The 22,384-nt window shown below is 36.0% G+C and overlaps 1 protein-coding gene across 7 annotated transcripts in view; it reads right to left on the bottom strand.

Moving 5' to 3' along the window:
- PPP2R5C (protein phosphatase 2 regulatory subunit B'gamma) overlaps positions 1-21,302 on the bottom strand; it is a 61,862-nt gene extending 40,560 nt beyond the window's left edge. For 2 of the 7 annotated variants that reach the window (XM_014076284.2, XM_014076285.2), the window contains exon 1: positions 2,456-2,659. In XM_014076284.2, coding sequence (XP_013931759.1) covers positions 2,456-2,549 — 94 coding nt within the window. In that variant the 5' untranslated portion in view covers positions 2,550-2,659. Of the gene's footprint in view, positions 1-2,455; positions 2,660-9,604; positions 9,765-19,268; positions 19,335-21,007 lie in introns of those variants that run through there. The other 5 variants (XM_014076283.2, XM_014076282.2, XM_014076281.2 and 2 more) reach the window with 5 other exon arrangements.
- Between the last annotated feature and the right edge of the window lie 1,082 nt (positions 21,303-22,384).

Below are 22,384 nucleotides of genomic sequence, written 5' to 3'. Positions count from 1 at the left end.
AAAAAAAAACTACACTGAATATGAAACAGCTTGATTCTCAGTAGCTAGAATTACACCAAGTCTACTTTAAATGCCAGCCTAATAATAAGTACTTTTTTTTTCCAGAGTGAATAAACATTTCTTTTACAGGACTTTTCCCCCCAAAGTAGGAAGTGTAGGAGCAAAGCTTTTCCTCCTTCTTTCAAGCAATAACAATAGTGGCTTGATAGCTCTCTAAACTATGCCTATCTGCGTATAACCAAAGTATCCTTGTAATATATTAAATCCCATTAATCTTAATTAGCAGTAGACATTACTTATATTATCGTAATATAGCAGAAACAACAGGAGAAATCATACAAAATGTACCAGTGAAGTTTATCTCCTAAAAGAACAGCATTTTCAATTATTTTGTTTTCTCCCTCTATCCCCATACACAAACTGAAAATCTACATGAGGATTGGATTTATCTAGAATAGATCCAGAGCAGATTTGTTTCTAAAGTTATCAATCTTAAAACATACCATTGTAAGGCACTCATTTCAAGCAATTCACAAAATTCTACAAGATTCCTTATTTTTTAATATGTTTTTATCCGTCTGTTAAACATTCTGTTACTACAGAACAAAATTGTTAGTGACAAGTTACAACCTTGTAACAAGATCTTTTCCTATGTTAAACATTTTATTTACATAATACATGGTACATAGAAACAGGAAATAATAAAGTTTTTTTGAGTCAACAAACCATATTTCTAATACCTAAATTTTTAGCTTATTTGCTTTAAAGAAAGTAATTTCTCTGCAGTTGCATATTCTTGGGTAATAAAAATGAAGCCTTTTCCCTGGGCAACAATTTGATCATCTTTTTAATCTCATATCATCGGAATTTTGGTAACTTCAACCTGTGGATGAAATCCAATTGTATTCACTTGCTGCAAAGTGTTACCTACAAGCAGTGCCCATGCTCCCTCTGATTGTTATGTAGCCATCCTATCTTCCCAAACTCACTAAAGAGTAGAATCTGAGGTCATACCCTGTGCTGCAGGTAGAAGAGGGTGGGTCTACTTGTTCAGCAATAATAATTCTATTCTACATATTGAAAATTATTTAGTAAGCTAACTACAATTGTAGAATCATATTATAATATGTACGTATTTTAGTGGTTTTAGAATTAAGTGAATAGGTTTATGAAAGAAATTCAAATTAAGAATTTGAAACTTATTAGGAAAGGGGCACAAACATTCACTTTATCTTCTAGAAAAATGTTTTATACTGTATAGCTTTTAAATAGATTTTAAAATAAAAATCCTACATCAAAGCTTTTTAAAAATATCTATCACATTAAAATTTGGAATTAACTTTGTTAATAAGTAACCATAAATAACTACTTTTCTTCAGTAGTATCACATATATTCTTCCATGAAAATGAATTATAAAAACTAAAATCTGAAGATCAGAGCATCAGAAATATTACTGCCTTTGCATTCCATATTATGAGCACAGAAAATTTAATATAGGATCAAAATATCCAGAACTCAAATTGTAAATTTACTTCTTGAAAACTCCACAGTATAAGCCTTATATCCAACATTTTAAAAGCTTCCCTTTTCAGAATACATCAAAAATATAAGGAACAAAAATGTAGCAGTCTGTAATTACAACATTTTTCTAATCAATTCAAAGTATAATGTATAAACAATCCTGTAAGTGTATATGTTTATAACAGAGAACTATTATTATAATGTCTCATATCTTCAAAAGTTACCACCAGTCTCGTAAGTATTTTAAATGGAATAAATGGGAAATAATTCCAAGAAAATTTAGTAACTCTCTGCCACATTAAGCATTCTGTAGCTAAGATTCCAAAATAGCAACATGTATCCTCATCCTTTACTAATCAGCATAATAGACAGGAACGCAAAATCACCATCAATGACAAATTGCACAAATAACAGATTTCTTTGGATGTGTTTTACATATCTTTGATAAATGTAATGGATAGTGTCTTTCAGCACTTTGACAACTCTATTACTGGTTATAAAGAAAGTGTCATTGCACGCACAAAAATCATTTTTATTATGTATGTTATGGTTTATTTGTGTCCTAAAAAACTGCAATTTTCTGGAAAATCTGTAATGTAACTTAAAGAGTGCTGGCTTCTCTTTCATCCACTCCTCACAAACAGCTTTCTGGGATAGTGACTTCACATCCTTTGACATCAGCATAGCTTGAAAGAGGGGAGGGGAGCACCAGGGTCGAAAGCAGTAAAACCTGTTTAACATTGCAAGCAGCTCACCCAATTGTTCAATCGTTTAAAAATAAAGTATAAACCTGCTGTCTAATTTTGCAACTTTAATAAATCTGCATCAAAACAAAAATGGATTCTTCCACAAAAGACTTCCTGCTTTCCTTACCCGAGAATCACAATAGCTAGTCACAGAAGGTTACAATTCATTCAAACACAAATAACTTACCTCGAATATGTAAAAGGGCCACAGGCTGGAACGGCCCATTTGAATTGGCTGCTTCTACCACCATTCTGTTGCCAGCTTTATTACATGTCAACATTTAGGCTTCAGCAGAGAAAGCGGTGTACTCCTTAAGGCAAGAAACCAGCCTCCATTTTAGTTTAAAAAAAAAAAGAAACTGAAGCTCTCTGCAGCTGGAGGGAACTGGCTAGTTAGTGATGTCAGCAGAGATGAGAAACCTGATTGGCTATCTACATTAACTTAAAATGACTCTAGAAAGCCGCAAATGAAAAGAGCTCTCTGTGTGACTGTCACTGTGCATTCAGCATGTATATTGTCAGCTTGTGCTTACTTTTATTCATCACTAGTAAATTAAAATCTAAACCACTCTTTCAAAATACTAGTAAAAAAGGCAGAGTATAGCAGCATAACATGATAAATATATTTAAGTATAGTAGGAATGAAAAAGAATTATCATGCATTCAAAAGATTAATATGTTCATACTTTAGTTGCATTTGACATAAATAGTCAACATTTCTCTTTCCTCTCTAATGAACTTACATCAAATATACAAACACTATGCCTATACTTTTAGGGCTTTACACAATTTTCTATAACCCTGTTCAGAGAAAATGTAATTTTTCTGCCATCTCCAAAATACACATATGATACATATGTAAATTTCTTTGAAAAGTCTGAAAGCAACAGTTACATTGAATTTATCCATACATCTTTAAAAAACAATTACGGCATGGAGAGCACATGAAGTTTGCTTGCAGAAACCTTTATCTGATTTTTTTTCTGGACATGGAGAAAAAAATATTCTGTTTCTTTATCACATTTGCCTTTCTGCTGTTGGTCTTCTGTTTATCTATTACAGAGCAATTGATTTTACAGTTGACTAGTATACTCAAGCATTTAAAAGCAACTAAGACTCAATTCATTAACTGAATTTGAGATTTTTTTTCTTTAATAATGCAAATCTCAGGAAACAGAATTTAAAAAGAGAGCAGAAGAAGAAATAATTTATGTACAAATGGGCTCTCTTTTCCTGAATATGGACAGATGGATAAGATAGTATGTATATGATTGAGAAAATAAGATTGTTATAAGTATTACTGCAAAGCTGCTCACAATGTTATTAGCCTGAGGTAATATTTTGTTTACCTATCATACCTCTAGATTACATATTTGGTAGTACATGGTTCCGTTTGGAACTGGGCCACGCAGGAGCGCAAGCATTGGTCGCTTGCATGACTATCTGTAAATAGCAGAGAAATACTGCATTCACTTGCATTCTGAAGCAGTTTTTAAAATCATTTTCAAAATGTGCAAATCGGACTGTATGAGTAATCTTCCTCAGCCATCACAATTGTGTCTGGCAACTTGGTTGTTCAACAAAGTGGTTGCTAAGTGAAAATCACATGACTGCGACTGTTTACAATTTTACTTCACCTTTCTTTACTTTTTGCTACTGCCTTCAGATGAAGGAAACTGGGTTTTTTTCTCTCTCCCTCCCTTGATATGAGGTAAATAAGCAAGTCAAAGTAACAGCAGTTAAACATATATTGCCATTAATTTGTGCATTGACAATTTAAAATTTGCAGGACAGATACCAAAGAAAAACACTAAGGGAGATGCCAGAAGATAGTAAATCTTGACAAATCATTCCTGAATATATCAGAAGGATATAACCACAGCCAGATGAGCCGAAATAGCAGGGAAGGTTTCCAGAGCAAACCTTCCTCCCACCCCCACCCCCTGTCATTTGCCATGCTTACCCTGGCACTGCCCTCTTCTGGAAGACCAAGAGCATGGGTCTAGATTTCACCTCATCCTGGTAGCAGAATATTCTAAAGGGTGGAAAGCACAACAGAAAAGGCTCTTATCCTGGATTCCACCAGTCGAAATTACTTGACAGATGAGATCCATGAAAAGCATATTCTCTTGTTGTGAGTGGGATAGGCCACCTGACAACTAGTGCAACTTGAGCAACAAGGATGTTATATTTGCCACCTTAGGAGCCTCAAGAACTATCCATAGTGCGTTCTGTATGTGTTGTAGCTTCGAAATATTCTTCAAGGATAGCCCCACATACAGCGTTTTACAGCAATCCAATCAAGAGATGACCAGGGCATGAGTGATTACACACAGCCCCTTTAGAAAGGATGCAGTGGGTGCACAATGTAAAATTGTGTAAAGGCTCTCCTAGCTATGGGACTAGCTAAGAGAGCTAGTGTCCTGGCTTGCATTACATTACTTTTTTGAAGCAAGGAAGTTTATAAACATAATGAGGTTAAAAATGTGTAAAACTAATTACATTCAAGATATGATTCTTATTTATTTTATTTATTTGTTTGTCAAGCATGTACAAGATAGGAGGTACAGGTATAAACATAAAACAAAGGAAGTAAGTACAGATAAATGGGGACAGTAAGACAGGGATGGTAGGCACACTTGTGCGCTTATGCACACCCCCTTTACGGACCTCTTAGGAATGGAGTGAGGTCCACGGTAGACAGTTTGAGGTTGAAGCTGTGAGGGTTTGAGGCTGTAACAACAGAGTTGGGTAGATCATTCCAGGCATTGACCATTGTTGCTGAAGTCGTATTTTCTGCAATCGAGTTTGGAGTAATTTACCTTGAGTGTGTAGCTTGAGTTTGTTTGCCCGTGTATTATTGTTGTTGACAGGTAAGATGTTGTAGCAGACAATTTTGTGTGCTATGCTTAGATCAGACCACAGGTGGCGCAGTTCCAGATTGTCCAAGCCCAGAATTTCAAGCCTGGTGGCATAAGGGATTCTATTGTGAGTAGAGGAGTGGAGCACTCTTCTCATGAAATACCTCTGGACCTGCTCAATTGTGTTAATGTCCGATATACAGTGTGGATTCCAGGTGGATGAGCTGTATTCAAGAATTGGTTTGGCAAAGGTTTTGTATGCCCTAGTTAGCAATACAATGTTAACAGAGAAGAAACTTTGCAAGATTAAGTTAACAACTCTTAATGCCTTTTTGACAATGATGTTTCAGTGAGCTCTGGGGTTTAGATCATTTGAGATTAGTATTCCTAGGTCCTTGAAAAAGTGAGTGTCATCTACAAGATCGTTTGTGCCCAACTTGTATTTGGTGGGAGACACCACTGTTAACTGGTGCTGGATTTGATTGGGCCCTCCCTATTTTGACTATTTGTTGCCTGTTGGACAAGAACGTGGCTATCCACTTGTGCAGGGATCCGGAGATGACGTAAGAACTTAGTTTCAATAGTAGTTTGTCGTGTACCACTGAATCAAAGGCTTTACTGAAGTCCATGTAAACTGCATCTATTGCCCTGGTCAAGATGTGTGGTCCAAATGTTTCTACAGTGTAGGAGTTGCACATTATAGGACATTTTTTTTCTAAAACCAAACCACATGGAACTTCATACAATCTGAGTAATGAAAACGAATGCTGTAACTTAAATTTAACATTACCTATCGGTGTTAAAACAGATTTTTGAATCACAGTTTATTGAATAAACTATAGCAATCTGGGTCACACATTGAAACCACATTATGCTAAGCCCTAGCACTATTACAGCTTAGCATGATATAAAAATCCAGCCATTATCTGCCTTTCAGTGGTCAAAAATTAAATTATGCTTAGGCTTCTTGAAAATGGACAGCAACTTAAAAGAATATCCCTTATATTTCAGTTTATTTTCTAGTAAACCATTTATAGTAAATATGAGTTATCTTCCTAAGTATGCTACATTGCAAATTAAATTTCGTTGTTTATCAAACTTCTGAAGTGAAATAAAATACCAATGACTCTTAAAGAGAGTTCACTGTTTAAAAACATAACCAAGCAAAGCTAGTACTGTCAAGATAGTAGTAGTTTCAAAAGCCACACAGAACCAAAAATGTACAACACACACACACAAATTGTCAAATTAGAAGTTTTTTGGAATGTGGTTCAAGTTTTATATATTCTTCCAGATAATAGCATTTAACTGAGCAATAATAAAACTCTAAGAAGGCACATAGAAACAAGAAACTCAGCATCTCAGCATCATGTACACTGAACATTTTGTCAAAATTTAGAATGTGCATATCCATTTTGTCTCTACCACTTCCCAATTATTTTTTTCATCCAGATTAAAAAGAGAGTTGATGCACATGCAATGCTGGCTTTCTAAAAAATTAAATAGGCTATCAGTCATTTGCATGTCACATGCAGCCATTCTAATCAAAACACAACAGATAACTCAGCTCAACACTGTTGTTAGCCTATACTTAAAAAGGCTAAAATACAGAGTTAAAATCAACATACGGGCTCATGTCCATGCACAATTTAATGGCTGCCTACCTTAAAATTGACCTCTATGAAAGGTGCATCCAATTTTCAAGTCCTGAATTGAAACAAAAGTGAGCTGGCCTTTGAAGGATATGTAACATACATTTTAGAGCCAGGTGATTATCTTTATTTTTAAGGCAAAATCAGTCCTAAAACAGACTCTCTAATAATTAAAACATTAAAATTGATTTAATAAGGGTTTATATTGTAGGAGATATATGTTCATTATGCAACATGCAAAATTGGTGTTAAATGGCAGCAATTCCATCAGACTGTATGAAAAAAATGCATAGTACATTTTTGGATTGTCTAAAATACTAGCAATTAGAAGAAAGTTTCTCCAGTTCATTTCATTTAAATATGAATATTTTGTTTTTACAACTGGACTGGAGAAAAGTTATATGACTATAATTCAGGTTTTGAAATAAATGTAGGACATCTTCATTTATCATGTAATACATTCTATAAAATCCCAATACATACAGTCTAATGGATAGCATTTAAGACTTAATATTGCTAAGATGGTGTAACTTTGAGCAAATTACATTCTCTGCGCCCATTTTCCAAAACAGAGTAAGGTTAATGATAATCCAGATTTAGGATTTTTGCAAAATAAACAATAAATATTTATAAAAATATTGTCCATACATTTTCTTCCTTTGTTATTCACTGTTCTCTATCTCTTTCAGATAAACTATCTAAGATATTCATGTTATATCATTAAACCTAAAGGCCACATGTATCACTTGTCAAGCATTACTGAAACATGAAGAAATGAAAACTGTTTTTAGCTTCAACAGACCAATATTATCTCACAAGATAATATTAATTACAGCCTCGGGCGAGAAATCAAACCTATTTTTTATTTTAACTGAACAAGCACAAAATTTGAAAGTATTAAACTTATACAGAGAAAACACACTGTAGAATAATGATACATTGTGATTACCTCACTGTTCCTATGAAGTTGTTTTACTTCCTTCTCCTATTTTTAATTTTCTGATCAAAGCTTGTTTTTTTTTAAAGGAAAATCAACAATCATACTCAGAAACCATGATGATTTTTAGTGAGCAAATATGACAAGGGTGAATATATTTTATAAATAAATACACATTAGACAGCACACTGAAGTTTATCGTGATCAAGAAGCAGCACCACAGTTCAGTCATTATATCAGTAATATGATGATGTCCACTTTCAAAATCACAAAAGCAGTTATGAACATACTGTATGACATAGGGAAAAGCAAGCGGGGGAATTCTTGTGTGAGCAGCAAAAGTTGACCTGAATAAAGTTTGGTGTAACTTACAATGGAATTTGCTGGTGCCTTGTCAAAAAGGGAACTTGCAATGTATAGTACTGGTATAGAAGGTATCTCACAAAGCAAGTATATATTACAGCACTTTAGGTTCATTCAAGATAAGATCTCATTATTACAAGTATATGAAAAATAAAGAAATCCAGATTTTATCTTAGTAATTTAGAAATCAGACAATTACTATAATGCATTATCAAATGGTTGCTTTCCACTTTGGCATGTTGTAGAAATTAATGCCTTACAAACTACACAAACTCCCTTCACTAGATCTTATTTAATTCTCTTTTTCTCATTGTTTGGAAGGATCCCACGATTATCAGCCCAATATATAAAAGCTTTTTACTCCTAATAATGGCATCTGTGTATTTGCATTATGTCAGCATAGTAAAGAGATTCAAAAAGCATAATTCTGTGCATGAAATTGTAAGTGACAAGTCTCTTAGCATGTATCGTCAAGCCTTTCTAAAATAATTAATTAAAAAATAGGCTATAATATCATTAGAACCTATGCTATTTCTAGTCAAGTGTTATGTCCTGTTTATTTGCTGCTAGTCTTATGTTTAAAAACCTGGCCGCTTCATGGAAGAGCAGTGCCTCTTTTTCTGAAGAATTACAGAATCAATTTTTGGCTTATTTAAAATAAGATGCTGTGCAGAAAGAGAACATGCTTTCTAGAAATGTAAAAGTAAAACTTCAAGAAATTTTAATTTTGTAATTCATAGTCATAAAATTATTCATAGATATCGATATAGCAAATGCTTTCCTCTAGGTAAGAATTTTTGGAAATTTGAGAGTTTTGCATATTCTACAATATTCCTATTAAAACAATTTGATGGCAGTCAATCAAAAATGCATTCATAGGTGTTCTCCATATCAAAAGTGTTATCATACATTCTGGTCTCAAGTTCAACATCTGCATATATTATGCTTTAAAATTCTACAGCCTCACACTAAATTGCTTGTATGAATTTGTTACTTTAAATCTAACCCCTTGATCAGCATAAATTCTCAGCTATTTTTTTCTGGACATTATCACAGCATAAGGTTATATGAATTTTGGACCATACTTTGCTGCTTCTGCCCTAAAGCAATAATCTTGCTATACTTCCTTAGTTTATGAACAACTTGGTTAATGCTCTGTGATGCAGTGTGAAGATCTGATCTTTGAAGGAAAAAGGTCAGAAGCTCTGCTATAAAACTTAAAGGAATCCACAATAATACATTATATTGCCATTTACAACCAACATTTACTTATTTCAATTTTTATGTCTGCCCCTTATGCCAAAGTGATACTGATACTGAGTGGTAAAAAAGTAAAAAACATTAGTGAAGTAATGAAAAATAGATATATAAACATAACACAAATAAGAAATCAAAATGAAACAAAGAAAACTAAGGAAAAAATAATCCACAATAAATTAATATCTCACAGGCTGAATTAACTGTGATCCCAATCCATTGGGATCTCCACCTGCATATGATTTGTGTGAAAAAAATACAAATACCTTTTAAAGCTGGCAGTTTTTGTAGTTCTCTATTACTCGTAATACTAAATTTTGAAGAACTCTGCCGTTTTTCTTTCTTTGCTGTAGCTTGTGTAGAAGTTACTTTGATTTTAGATAACTGTGTTGCAGGTGATACAGTATTCGATTTTTTGCACGAGACCTGTTTTTAAAAAGCAAAACATCATGAGACTTCTTAAAAAGAATGTTAATTAGGCAGCAACAGATTTTATTGATGCAGACTTCACTTAATGTTGTTAACAATGTTTTTCAGAAGTGGTTTGCCATCTTCCTAGAGATGAGAGAAAGAGAGACTGGCCCAAGATCACCCAGCTGGCTTTTGTGCCTAAGCCTAAAAGGAAATGGCACACAGTGATAGGAAGCAGAGTTAGGAAACTTTGATGTAAATGAACAAATGGCATATTATCGTCAAAATCCACAAGATAAAAGTTCTTGAGAAAGATGATGATGTCTACTGTTCATTTTTCTTTAGAAAAGAAGTATTTTTTATACTGATCCTATGTTTGGTTTTCTTTAAGTTTTCTCTATTCAGGATTATAAAATAAACCATCACACAATTTTGGAGATTAAATTTGTGCAAACGACTTTTAATATATTTTGATTTCTTTTTCTCTTTTATTCATATTTTTTTAAAAACAGGCAAAGTAACTAAAGTTACTGGAAGTGTTTAATATCTATAGTAGCTGGTTTACGGTTTCAAAAAAAGTTACAACTTTAGAGGAAGATGAAAATTATGGTTGCACAGAAGCTACAAGAACTTGGTTTGCTGCTCATGCAAAATTCCAACAAGATTCAATTTTCCCAAGCTTTTTGTATAGAAATAAACCTTATAGCTCTGGGATTCTTGGTGTTCTGAGCTTGATTGTTTTCTTGAAGCTGTTTCATTACCAAACTAGGTAACATCATGAGTAGCACTGATATTACCTAATCAGTGATGCGAACCTTTTTTTGGCTTATGAGCCATAAGTGGGGAAGCCACTTCCAGTTTGCTCGGAGGGTCGTTTTGAGCTCTCCGAAGGCTTCAGGGACCTTCAGGCGGCTTTCCTGAAGCCTCGTGAGCAGTCAAAACGACCCTCCGAGCAAACCGGAAGTCCATTCCTGAACTTCTGGTTTGCCCGTAGGGCCGTTTTTTTGCGCTCCAGAGGCTTCAGGGAAGATCATGAAGCCTCTGGAGGACCTCCGGGAGGGGGGGGGGAGGCTCTTTTCGCCCTAACCAGGCGGGGAGGGCGAAAAATGGCTTTAAACAAGTGTGAACTCATCTGGCCAGCGCACACGAGTGCTGGTCAGCTGACAGGGCAGTGCCTTGCGTGCCTGACAAATGGCTTTGCATGCCATCTGTGGCACGCGTGCCATAGGTTTGCCATCACTGACCTAGTTGATAACAAAACATCTGCAAGAAAGCCACCAAGTTCAAATAGCACCAATGACCCCAGAGTTTAACCCTGAGCTACATATCTTATAGCATTAAGTCAATAACACATACACTCCATTTCCAGCGAGAATATTTTTTTTGGCTATCTTGAAATTCATGATAATAATCATATTCAAGCCTTTATTTCTAATACAGGGATGGTTACTGTTACCCATCCTCATATTAGAAATAAAATGCTTCAAAGCTTTCAAAAATGAAAGCTCTTTTGCCTTCATGGGTTCCTTGGAAAAATGTATTTTAAAAGTGTTAACTTTCATGGAAGCCTTTCAATGTGCTATTTAAATTGAACAATTTTTATTTCTATATATATATTTCTTTTTCATTAGTAAGTCATAAGTGCTGAAATTTGTGCCGTGTCTTGCTGTTAACCAGCTCTAGAATCATCTTTATTCTTAGTATTATCCTTAAGCCTTGAACAAAATGTTATGGAGATCACAAACCATAAGTTTCTATTTTATCATTCAGATTACATCTCTGCCTTTTGATTGAATTTTTTGTTTCATATTCTCTTTAAATCAAATCAACTTATCTTCCAAGGTGAACTTTTTGGGAGAATGCCCAGAACACATTCTCAAAAGCACCAGTGATTCAAAGAAGATAGGGATCCCTGCATTAGGGTACCTATTTCAAAACTATGACTTTATTTTCACAATAAACTTAGATATCCTCTGGTCATAAAAACTGAATAACCTCCAATGGAGGAAACTAGATTTACAATATATTAAATTCTGGCATATACAACTGTTTATAATTGTTGTGTAAACAATGAATTTTATATTTGAAAATGGGAATTTTTTAAATTTTATATGCAATATTATTGCAAACTATAGAGCAAAGTACTGAAATAATATTACTACCCGTGTTTCCCTGAAGTAAGACAGGGTCTTATTTTCTTTTGATGCCCAAAATAAGTGCTTGCCTTATTTTCGGGGAGGTCTTATTATTTTTGAGGTGCAGGAGACAGTGAGCATGGCCACATCATGGCTGCTGTTGCAATATTTTCGGGAAGGATTTATTTTCAGGTTATTTTAGCACATGCGCTCAAAAGCCCGATTGGGCTTATTATACAGGGAGGTCTTATTTTCAGGGAAACGGGGTATTTCAAAGTTGACTTTTTATATGTGCTCAAGAAAGGAATACTTTGAGGAAAATTCTGAGAAAAATTATTTATTCCCCAAAGTATTTCTTTTTTCCTAATCTTCAGCCATTTGAGGAAAGGTGTTTGGCATGGGTTTATAACTTAAACCCATGCCAAACACCTTATAACTTAAATTTAATAGTGATAAACTACTTAGAGATACTTAAGTTTATCACTACTTAAATTCTAATTTAAAGACTGAGGATGTGTGTTTATTTATAAGAAATAAATTACAGGTCCTGATCATTCAGTCTAATTCTTTAAAATATTAATTTCCATAACTGTGGAATTAAACTCACAACTATGGATACAAAAATGTAACTATACCAAAGCAAATATGACAATGATGAATTTGAACTCATCTTAGTCAAGATTCTACATTCTTGATCATTTGTTTTCATTATACAAGATTGGTTTGAATAATCATTCATTACTCCTATAAATCTACTATCAAACACTCAAAAAGCAAAAAAAAAAAAAAAGCAACTTTTCACCTTGTATTATAGCCTCCTAAAATATCACAAAAGGCTTCCAAAACAGCACATACAGAAACACTTAATGCTCACAAAAACTGTACCATTATTTAACATAGTATATTTTTCAAATACACTTCATGGTTAGCTGCCAATATGTAATGTACATCCAAAAGAAGGGTATCATGAGAATCTTGAGAAAACTTCTACAATGGACAGTGAACATTATTAAAAACAGTACTAAGATGATACAAGAAATTACACATAGCCATAGTATTTTAGAATAAACAGTCAATAAAATCTCTTTTCAAATCAAGTTTGAATTCCAGGAACAGCATTTTTTGCAACAATATAGAAGGGTTGGTGTTTTTTTTTTACCATTTCCTTATTTCAGATTTTCTTTTCACATATCCTACTTTAATCTATAGCTTATTCTGGAAATCTCTGGTAGTCTCTCACCCAGGTTCTGACTAGATCTGACCCTTTTCATATTCTTGACATCAGCCAAGGATGGCTAGGTATTGCTACTGCTTTGACATGTTAAAGATGTAGTAAGTTGTAATAATATTTGCAATTTTCTTCTTGCATTCTGGGATGAAGAAACAATAACCCCTCTATTTTTGAATACACAAGGTCATAATTTCAATTCTGGATTTGAATTGGGTGAAACGTGTAAGAACTTGGTAGCAAAAATAAGGGGAAAAAAGTCAGCTCCATTTTAGCAAAAGTGAAGATTCCAAGATGGCCCTGATCTAATTGTCTTTTCAACTGTGCTAGTTACTAAATTTAAAGAATTAATAGAGAAGATTTCAAATATTGAATAATTTGGAGAATAACAATGAGAAATTATTTATAAAAAAATAAGAAAAAGGTGCAACTCTGCCTCTATCAAGGTCAAAACTGATATATGCTGCCCAGGAAATAATGCAAATTAAAGATCACAACACTGGTTTCAGAAAATTCAATCCCTCCCCACCACTTCTTTCATAATGGAAAACATTACATAGTATTCTGCATAGTATTCTGCAAAAACATAGTTTTAATAGAAGGGATTATTTAAAATATAAACTTCCGCCCCGGACTTGAAGATAACACCTTTTCCCCATTCTTGATAACCAACATTAAAAAAGACCTGATTACTAATTAAGTTGGACAAAATAAATAATCATGTTATAATTTTATACCACACTTAGCTCTGACCAATTTGTTGTGAAAAAATACACTTACACTAAATAATTGAATAAAGTAATGCTATAAATATGGATAAAAGAGTTGAAAAAGCATTTCAGTATAAAAAATGAAATGTATGCTGGTTCAGAGGCATATAAAATATGGTAAAAATATTCACAATTTTAAATATTTCCTAGTTAACCAAAGCTTTCCAGAAAAAAAGGTATGTTTGCCATATCAGCCTAGACAAACACCAGAAGTAATATTATCCTGTATGAAACATACATTATATTACTTCAAAATGAACTGGAGATGGTGTGAATAAAAGTTCTTCAAAAATAAACATCTATCAGCTCTTGAATAGTAAGAGATTACAGGAGCTAAAAAGTAATTTAATAAGTATCCTCAAAAAAATAGCAACCAGAATATAAATGTAAGAACTTTGTTTTCTCTACCGCAGGATTGCTGCATTATTTTGAATACAGTAGAGAAAGGGCAGAATTTTTCTCTGAACATATAAAACAATATTGTGGAAATAGAAGAAAAACAGAGTTTTTTGTTCTGTTCTCAGATTGCTATTCAATATGGGGGTAGAATTTCAGGGAGTATGATGATAATTTGTTGAAATGTGAGTAAAACATTTTCGATAAGATCTGTACTACAGAGGAACAATCTCTCTAGGGAGGTTGTGGGTTCTCCATCACTGGAGGATTTTAAGAACAAGCTAGATAACTATACTGTAAGTTATGAACAATTTAAATATTCAGATTTGTAATTTGCAGTCCCTGCTAGATGCTGCAGGAGGCAACCTGAAACTCCAGATGAAAACTATTTCCCTATCATAATTTATCCCTGACATAATGTCATACTAATATCCATGTTAATAGAAATTCCAATTCTAATATTGAAGTCTTAGTACATGATCACAAATTTCTCTCTCCTTTGCTTGTCTGGAAAAGGAAATAAAAAAAATGATTAATGTAATATTAGATTTTTAGGATCTTGTCTAATGCATATGTAAAATATGGCAATTATAAGGCAGAAGTTTATGGTTTAATGCTTGCAAATGCCAGAAGGCAGATAACATCTCCAGATGTAACCTATAGAACCCTACATTAAATGCTTTATTGTAAATGCTAAATATCTCCCAAATATGAAGTCTCCCAATATTCTTCATTCTGCACAAGAGCTCAATGGCGTCTTTGGCAGTTTGGATGTGAAAGTATTTTGCAAAGGGACCTTATGTAAAGTAATCTATCATAAATAATTAGGCATTCACATCTTATGTATGAATTAATCTCTTCCTTATTACTAGCATCTTCTTAATAAATCTACTGCAAGAGAAGTAAGATTGCAGAGAAAAAGACCTAAGTAATTTCTCAGCTATGCCAGAAAAAAATAGCACTTTTTATATTTTGTGTAAGCTAATATTGGGCATCTAGAATTTCCAGGTAGCTGCCTAGCTGAAAAGATGTCCACCTGTTGATATATCCACAGGCAAAAGAAAAGTTAGATCTGCCAAGGTAAATATGTTCTTAGTCTGTGGAATATCAGGATATGACCCAAAGCAAGCTTGATGCTGTCAGAGCAAAAATGTAATGGCTGAACATTGGCATTCTGGGTACCTGAGAGACCGCCTCCTGCCGATTACCTCTCTCAGACCAATTAGATCGCACAGGTTGGGTCTCCTCCGGATTCCATCTGCCAGCCAATGTCGGCTGGCGACTCCCCGGGGGAGGGCCTTCTCTGTTGCAGCTCCGGCCCTCTGGAACGAGCTCCCTGTTGAGATCCGGACCCTTACTACCCTCCCGGCCTTCCGCAAAGCCACCAAGTCCTGGCTGTTCCAGCAGGCTGGGGGGAGCTGAGAAGCATCTACCTCCACGGAAATTGTGAATGCTGGTTTTGTTTTTAATATGTTGTCTTTGTCTCATTCCCCCCTTTCCCTTGTCTTTTGTGAGCCGCCCGGAGTCCTCCGGGAGTGGGCGGCATACAAGACAAACAAACAAACAAACAAACAAACAAATAAATAAATAAATAAATAAATAAATAAATAAAGTAAAAGGCCTGGAATGGGTCAATCCACATCAGAGAAACACAAGATTTTCTTTGGACGAGACAAAGAAGAAATGGAGCAGTTGAAGTCAGTGCTTGTGCACAAGTGCCAAAATGGTAAAATGATCTCAATTAGTCCAAAGCAAGGCAATAAATGGTGCTATATGGAGATCCACGTTTATGACGCAATAATAGTTGCAGAGAAAAAGGAAGTTAACCTATATTTCTAACAGTTTATCAAAACTCCCCCAAAATATACTAGTTTTAAGAGACTACCATGCTAAATAAAATAAAACAGTATCCATTATAACAGGAACATTTAGCTTTAGATATCAGAGTATGCAAAAAAGAATGTGATGACAATCCTCATTTCATGAAGCACGCAGAAATTTTCCTGAAACCAGGGCAGAGGTAGCTGCTGAACTGCTACCAAAAATTGCAGTCCTGTATCGCATCTGACAAAATAGTGTATTATGGATGTTTAACCCAATTCACCCTTACTTGATTAGTGCTGACTAAGTATTAGAAACCATCATATATGATGCCTTGTATTATGTTTTATTAGATACTGTTGAGAAAATGAAGATGATACCAGGTTTACTACTATTGGGATTACACGTCATCATATGTAGTTTCAACCCTTGTCCCGCCACCCAATTGTGTTGCAAGTTTGGCTATTAAATCTACTTTTCTTTTGGTCTTAGACACCTCACATTTTAATGTTTATATAACTGTGCATGATGTCTGAAATAGTTTACTTCACTAGTGCACAAATATTTTTAGAAAGTGATATGTAAATTGAAACAGTGATCATTTATATAGATATTATAAATAAAATATGTGTAAGTTACTATTACTTGTTTTTTCTGTCCTTTGATTTGCGGACAATCTTTAGACTTTACAATCTGGCATTTTTTTAACTAACATTTGGAATAAAATAACATATACTAGTACATTTTCAGGCAGGAAAGTTTCAGATTGCATTTACAAAAATTAGACAAAATTAACAAGGCAGAAGTATAGCACATAATAGCACCCGGTTACTTTTATGCTGATTCTGAAGAAACTAAGCAGGGTCAGCCCCGGGTTAGTAATTGAATGGAACACCTGAGGAGATCTCAGAGATCTAAATGACAGGGAAATTAGAAAAAGGGATCCCGGGGAGTTGCCAAACTCTTTTTTCATACTGATCTATGAAAAACTATATATATTCCTTGAATATACTCCTTGTGATTATATCCATATAATCAAGTCAAGGGAGACTTTTTATATAAAATAGAGACTGTGGAGAGATGTTGGTGGCAGCACTGGGGGCAAGTTAAATGGATCATGAAACAACTGAACTCCTATTGCCCTGATGGTGAACTTATGGCATGTGTTTCACAGGTGGCATGCAGAGCCATATTTGCCAGCACAGCAGTCCTCACAGCAGTTCTGGCGCGCATGTGTGAGCCGGCCAGCTGATTTTCAGCCTTCCGGAGGGCGGGGGAAGCCTTTTTCGCCCTCCCCATGCTTCAGGAAACTCTCTGGAACCTATAGAGGATGAAAAACAGGCCCAACCGGAAGTTCGTTCCCGAACTGCAGGTTGGGCTGTTGGGCCTGTTTTCATTCTCCCCAGGCTCCAGAGGCTTTCCTGAAACCTAGGGAGGGCGAAAACAGCTTACCTACGTAAGTGTGCTCCAGGTTGCCCAGTGAAAGAGATAAGCCTGTATGACCTTGATGAGTTTAAAAAAACAACCGTATTCTAAATTGCCTGTGACGCCTCCCTGGAATTTTTGAGGACCCCTGAATTACATGTTTTTTGTTTAAAAAAGGCTGAACAAATTAAATGACACTGCTGGTAATAACAATTCTTATATACTACAACCTACAGTATCTCTAATTATAACTTCTAGTGAACAACTATAAAATATTGCTTGCAGTTAGAAATGTGTGGCATTTAGATATGAAGCAGGCAAGATTTTTGGATTCAATGAAGGTACCTTTGTTATACCTGTTGACAACTTCTGGGCTGTGCCTTTATTGCTTCCCAAATGCTTCTGACTGATCACAAGGTTCCCACAATACAGTAAATGACCCCTTTGTTGGATCCAGCAAAGCTCTCCTATCATTACCCCATTTAGTTCTACTGTCTGAAGCACATCTATGCATACATTCAATTAATTATATTATTCTTCACTCATCTCTCTCTCTCTCCCCCCACACACCCTCTCCCTCTTCCCCTCCCCCATTATATCCCTCCACCCTCTCTTCTTCCCTCCCTCCCTATCAATCATCCATCTATCTATGTATCTATGTATCTATCATCTATGTATCTATCATCTATCTATCTATCTATCTATCTATCTATCTATCTATCTATCTATCTATCTATCTATCTATCTATCTATCTATCTACTATCTGCATGCTGCATTTGAATATGCAAGTTCTCTATTTTCATAGAACTTTAATTTCAAACTGAGCATTAGTATTCCCATATACATATGTACAATGTACAGTAGAACCTCTAACTCATTCCATAATTTTGGTCACAAACCAATTTGGTTATTACCTGAACCTAATTTTGGAAATTTGGCATTTACAAAAAAATTTACGCAGAAGGGGAAATTGTGAATTTTTTGGTTGGAACCCGATTTGGTCGCGTTCGTGAACAGAGGTTCTACTGTACTTTTACAAAAGATAAAATATGTACCATAAAATGCTTGTGTTAGAATGTTAAACCATCACTTTATCAGCTTCTCACAATTCAGCATGTACAATGCCCTGCAATACTAAATGACGTACAATTCTTAACCATTCTGTGGTTTTCTTAAGAATTTAAGAATTGCAGCTATGGAAGCTAATCTAAATATACATTCAATAGGATCTCTGTGTATGCTTCTATCTTCTTAGTTCTACTCTCCCCAGCAAAAGAGAATATTTTTCTATATGAGTTGTAGAACAACAGGGAAAATATTATCAAACCCACAGAGATATTTAATGCAAGAAAACTTAACAAAGGAAAACACTGAGAAGAAACTTATGTATGGTGTTCATCCTCCTAGGTATGCATAGCACTTGAATCTGAAGCAGAAAAGCTGCTTTGGAATAGGGGTGGGCATGAATATATCTGTCAATACATCATTAAATAATAAACTTGGCTTTTATACAGTAATTTTTCTTAAACTTATAAAACACTTATAGTATATTATTGTAATAATTCTTTCAATTAAGTAAACCAATATAATCATTCCTAGAATCCATATATTAGATTAAGGAAATGTGAGAAATGGTTTAAAGTTACTCAGATAATTCAGATTGAGATGTCACAAAAGAAAAGACTTGTAAATCTTTCAAATCTTATAGAATATAGCATACTTTTCCAGTATTTAAAAACTCACCTCAATATCCAGATTATCTTGTACATCTTTGTTGCTTTTGCCACTTTTGCCTGCTTTTGGAGGTTCCTAAAATTGATAGAGATAAGAAAATTTCAAGCGCACTTAGAATATAATTTTGTTTAGAAAGTCATTATTTAGTAAACTTTAAAAATGGGCATTACATCAAACAGAATATGTGGCCTGCATTTACTTTTAAACAAGCACTAGAGTTTTGAAACCACTGTTCATTGACATAAAACATGAAATTGTTTAAAAAAAGCAAAGGCAGTAGACTAGTTCTCTTAGGTCTAAGAGAGTAAGTTCTGTTAGGCCTAATTAAATTTGTAATATGGAAAGGTCACATGAGTTCAAGTATCCTACCAAGGAGCTTCCACGTGTAGGATTTAAAAAGTTATACCAAATGATGAGTTGAACTCATATATATGTATTTAAAACACTTCAGAATGCAAGTGCCAACAAGAACCCTAGGCCCTCAGCCAAAAGACAAATTTTCCTATATATTTATTCTTGATATTTATAAGGGCAAGTAGAATTGTAGCAAACCAGTTAAGGCCCTGTTGCATATAAAGTACTCTAATAAAAGTAATAAAATACATGTAATAAACATTTGCATTTATGAGCATATATGGAGATGCTACCATAGAATTCAACACTATAGGGTTAATTAACAAGAGAACCTCCCTGTTTCACTCAATAATAAATAATAGGATACCAGATCTTTATTTGCCAGTTAGCAGACAAAGTATACATATACATATGTATAATACATATACAGCCTGTTGGTATGCATACTTGAATTAATGAGCCTCACTAAGCAATAAAGTTTATTCCAAAGTATACAAGCATAGGATTGCACCACTGCCTCGATAGAATGATACTTGCACACTGCTCCAGTAGGAAAACAGCACCTTAAAGCTTGCTTAATGACACTTTCATAAACAAGCCAAAATGAAACAGAAAAATAACAAGTGAATCTTGAAGTGAGTTTATTATTATAACAAGACTGATTTCCCTACATCAACCTTTGTTAGTGCTTTCCACACTTTCCAGTTTGCCAGTCTGTTGCAAGAACACCCCCCCCCCCCAATCTAAGTATTTATAGTTTAAGTCACTTTCCAAAATAAGCCCATCCTCTTTGGTCAGTGAACACTTAGGACATCCAGAAACCATCCCAAAACAACACTTGCAAAAAAACTTGGCAGCCGTGTGTTAGTGTTTGTTGCAGCAAAGAGTCTTGGGGTTAAAAGGACTGTCAGATTTAAAGCTTATGAGGTGCTAAGGCTTTTCCTTTCTAAAATGCAAGACATTCTCCCTCGGGGTACAAACACGTGCTTCGTGCTCCCCCCCACTCATTCCAATCAAGTCTGGAATGGGGGGGGCGATGAGTTTACACAAGAAATTCGTATGCATAACATGAATAGTGCCCTATAAAGTACTACAGATGGGAAGGACTCCTTTCCAAGTAATACCTTCCACTCATGTGCAGGGGAGTGTCAAACCTTTTCAAACCTCGCCCAATTTCCAGTAAATCGGGACGTACACACACATACACACACACAGACAGAGCAAGCATTGCAGCCCTCACTTCGGGCGCCCCCTCCCCAAGCTCCCCAGGCCCACCAGTCTGCCTCCACCCAACCAGTTAGATAGAAACCCCCAGCCCCCTCCCCCCCCCAGCCCCAGGGCCTGTTCCTGCCTGGGACTACTCCGCGGCCGACGCTGCCTCTCTCGGGCCTGACCTGACTCTTCTCCTTCTTGTTTTTATTCGGCATGGCCGACCGATTGGATGTCTGGGGGCCCGCCAGGCCGAGGAGTCGCAGCCTCCCGGGAAGGACGGTAGCTGAGGAGGGGGAGGCGTGATGGTGGCAGTGGTGCCGGCCCCGTTGCCTCTGCCTTCTTTCCCTCCCCTTCCCCTTCTCCCTTCTTCTTCAGCTGTTTCTACTCCTCCGGCTGGCCGGCCAGCCAGCCAGCCGGCTCGCCTTCCCGCCCGCCTCCCGCACTTGCTTGCTAGCTGGCTGGCTGGCTCCCTCCTTCAGACCCCGCGCGGAACTCGTCTCTCTCTCCCTCTCTCTCTCCCCCCGCCCCCTGCTCCGACTACCGGGAGCGCTGGCAGAAAGAGGAGGAGGAAGAGGAGAAGGAGGAGAATGTAGCCGCCGCCAAGAGTCCTCTTAGCCTGCCTGCTTCACGGCGGGGCTAGCAGGCTGCCTCTCCATTGGCTTGACCGAGTCACGTGGCTCTAACGTTCTTTTTCCTCCTCCCACTCACACCTTTCTCCCCGCCTCACCCGCACCCCACCACTTCTGGAGGGCGTGGTTTAAATACTGACGTTGACGTTTGGTTTCCAGCGTGAGGCGAGTGGTTGCCGGCCGGCCGGATTCCCGCTCTTAGTCAGAATAGAGCTGAAAAGGACCCCGGAGGTCTTCTATCCCAACCCCCTGCTCAAGCAGGAGACCTTGTACAATTTCAGATAGGTGGCTGTCCAGTTTTTTCTTAAAAACCTCCAGTGATGAAGCACCTACAACTTCTGAAGGCAAAGCTGTTTCCACTGGTTAATTGTCCTTACTATGAATTGTCCCCTCATTTCTGAGCATTTTCCTGCATTGTCCTTCCAGACTTCTTTCTCTCCCTTCTTTCTCATCAGAGCAAAATAAAAAGGCATCTTAGCTTCCAAAAAACAGTACTTATGAAACTGGGATGTGGATGTAAATGCTTCTCTTTCACTGCCTGCCATATCTGCCTGTGGAGTCTGGGAAATTTACCCGAAGAGAAATTCGTTAGGTTTTTTAAAATGATTTTAAAAAACTTGATTTTGTTGTGAAGCCCTGGCCCGGGTACAGTAGTCCTTGAAAACAGACACTTATACTTTACAGGAGGATGCTGCAGCAGGAAATATGTGGAAAATACAATTTATGGGTATATTTGATTGTTACCCAACAGCTGGTCCTCTGGCTTGCAATCTGCATGTAATCATCTAATCGGATTACAGGTACTTGGCAGCTGATTCATTTTTATGACGGTTGCAATGTCCCGGTGTTAGAAGAGCACCTTTTGGGACCTAACCAGCAAAGTCAATGGGGGAGCTACATTCACTTAACAACCATGTTACTAACTTAACA

This window comes from Thamnophis sirtalis, unplaced genomic scaffold, assembly GCF_051295495.1.
Source record: "Thamnophis sirtalis isolate CommonGarterSnake01/CBP01778 unplaced genomic scaffold, rThaSir2_p1.2 scaffold_1, whole genome shotgun sequence".
Taxonomy (NCBI): Eukaryota; Metazoa; Chordata; class Lepidosauria; order Squamata; family Natricidae; genus Thamnophis; species Thamnophis sirtalis.
Note: the sequence above shows the minus strand (reverse complement) of the source record. Positions and strands in the feature narration are given on the sequence as shown.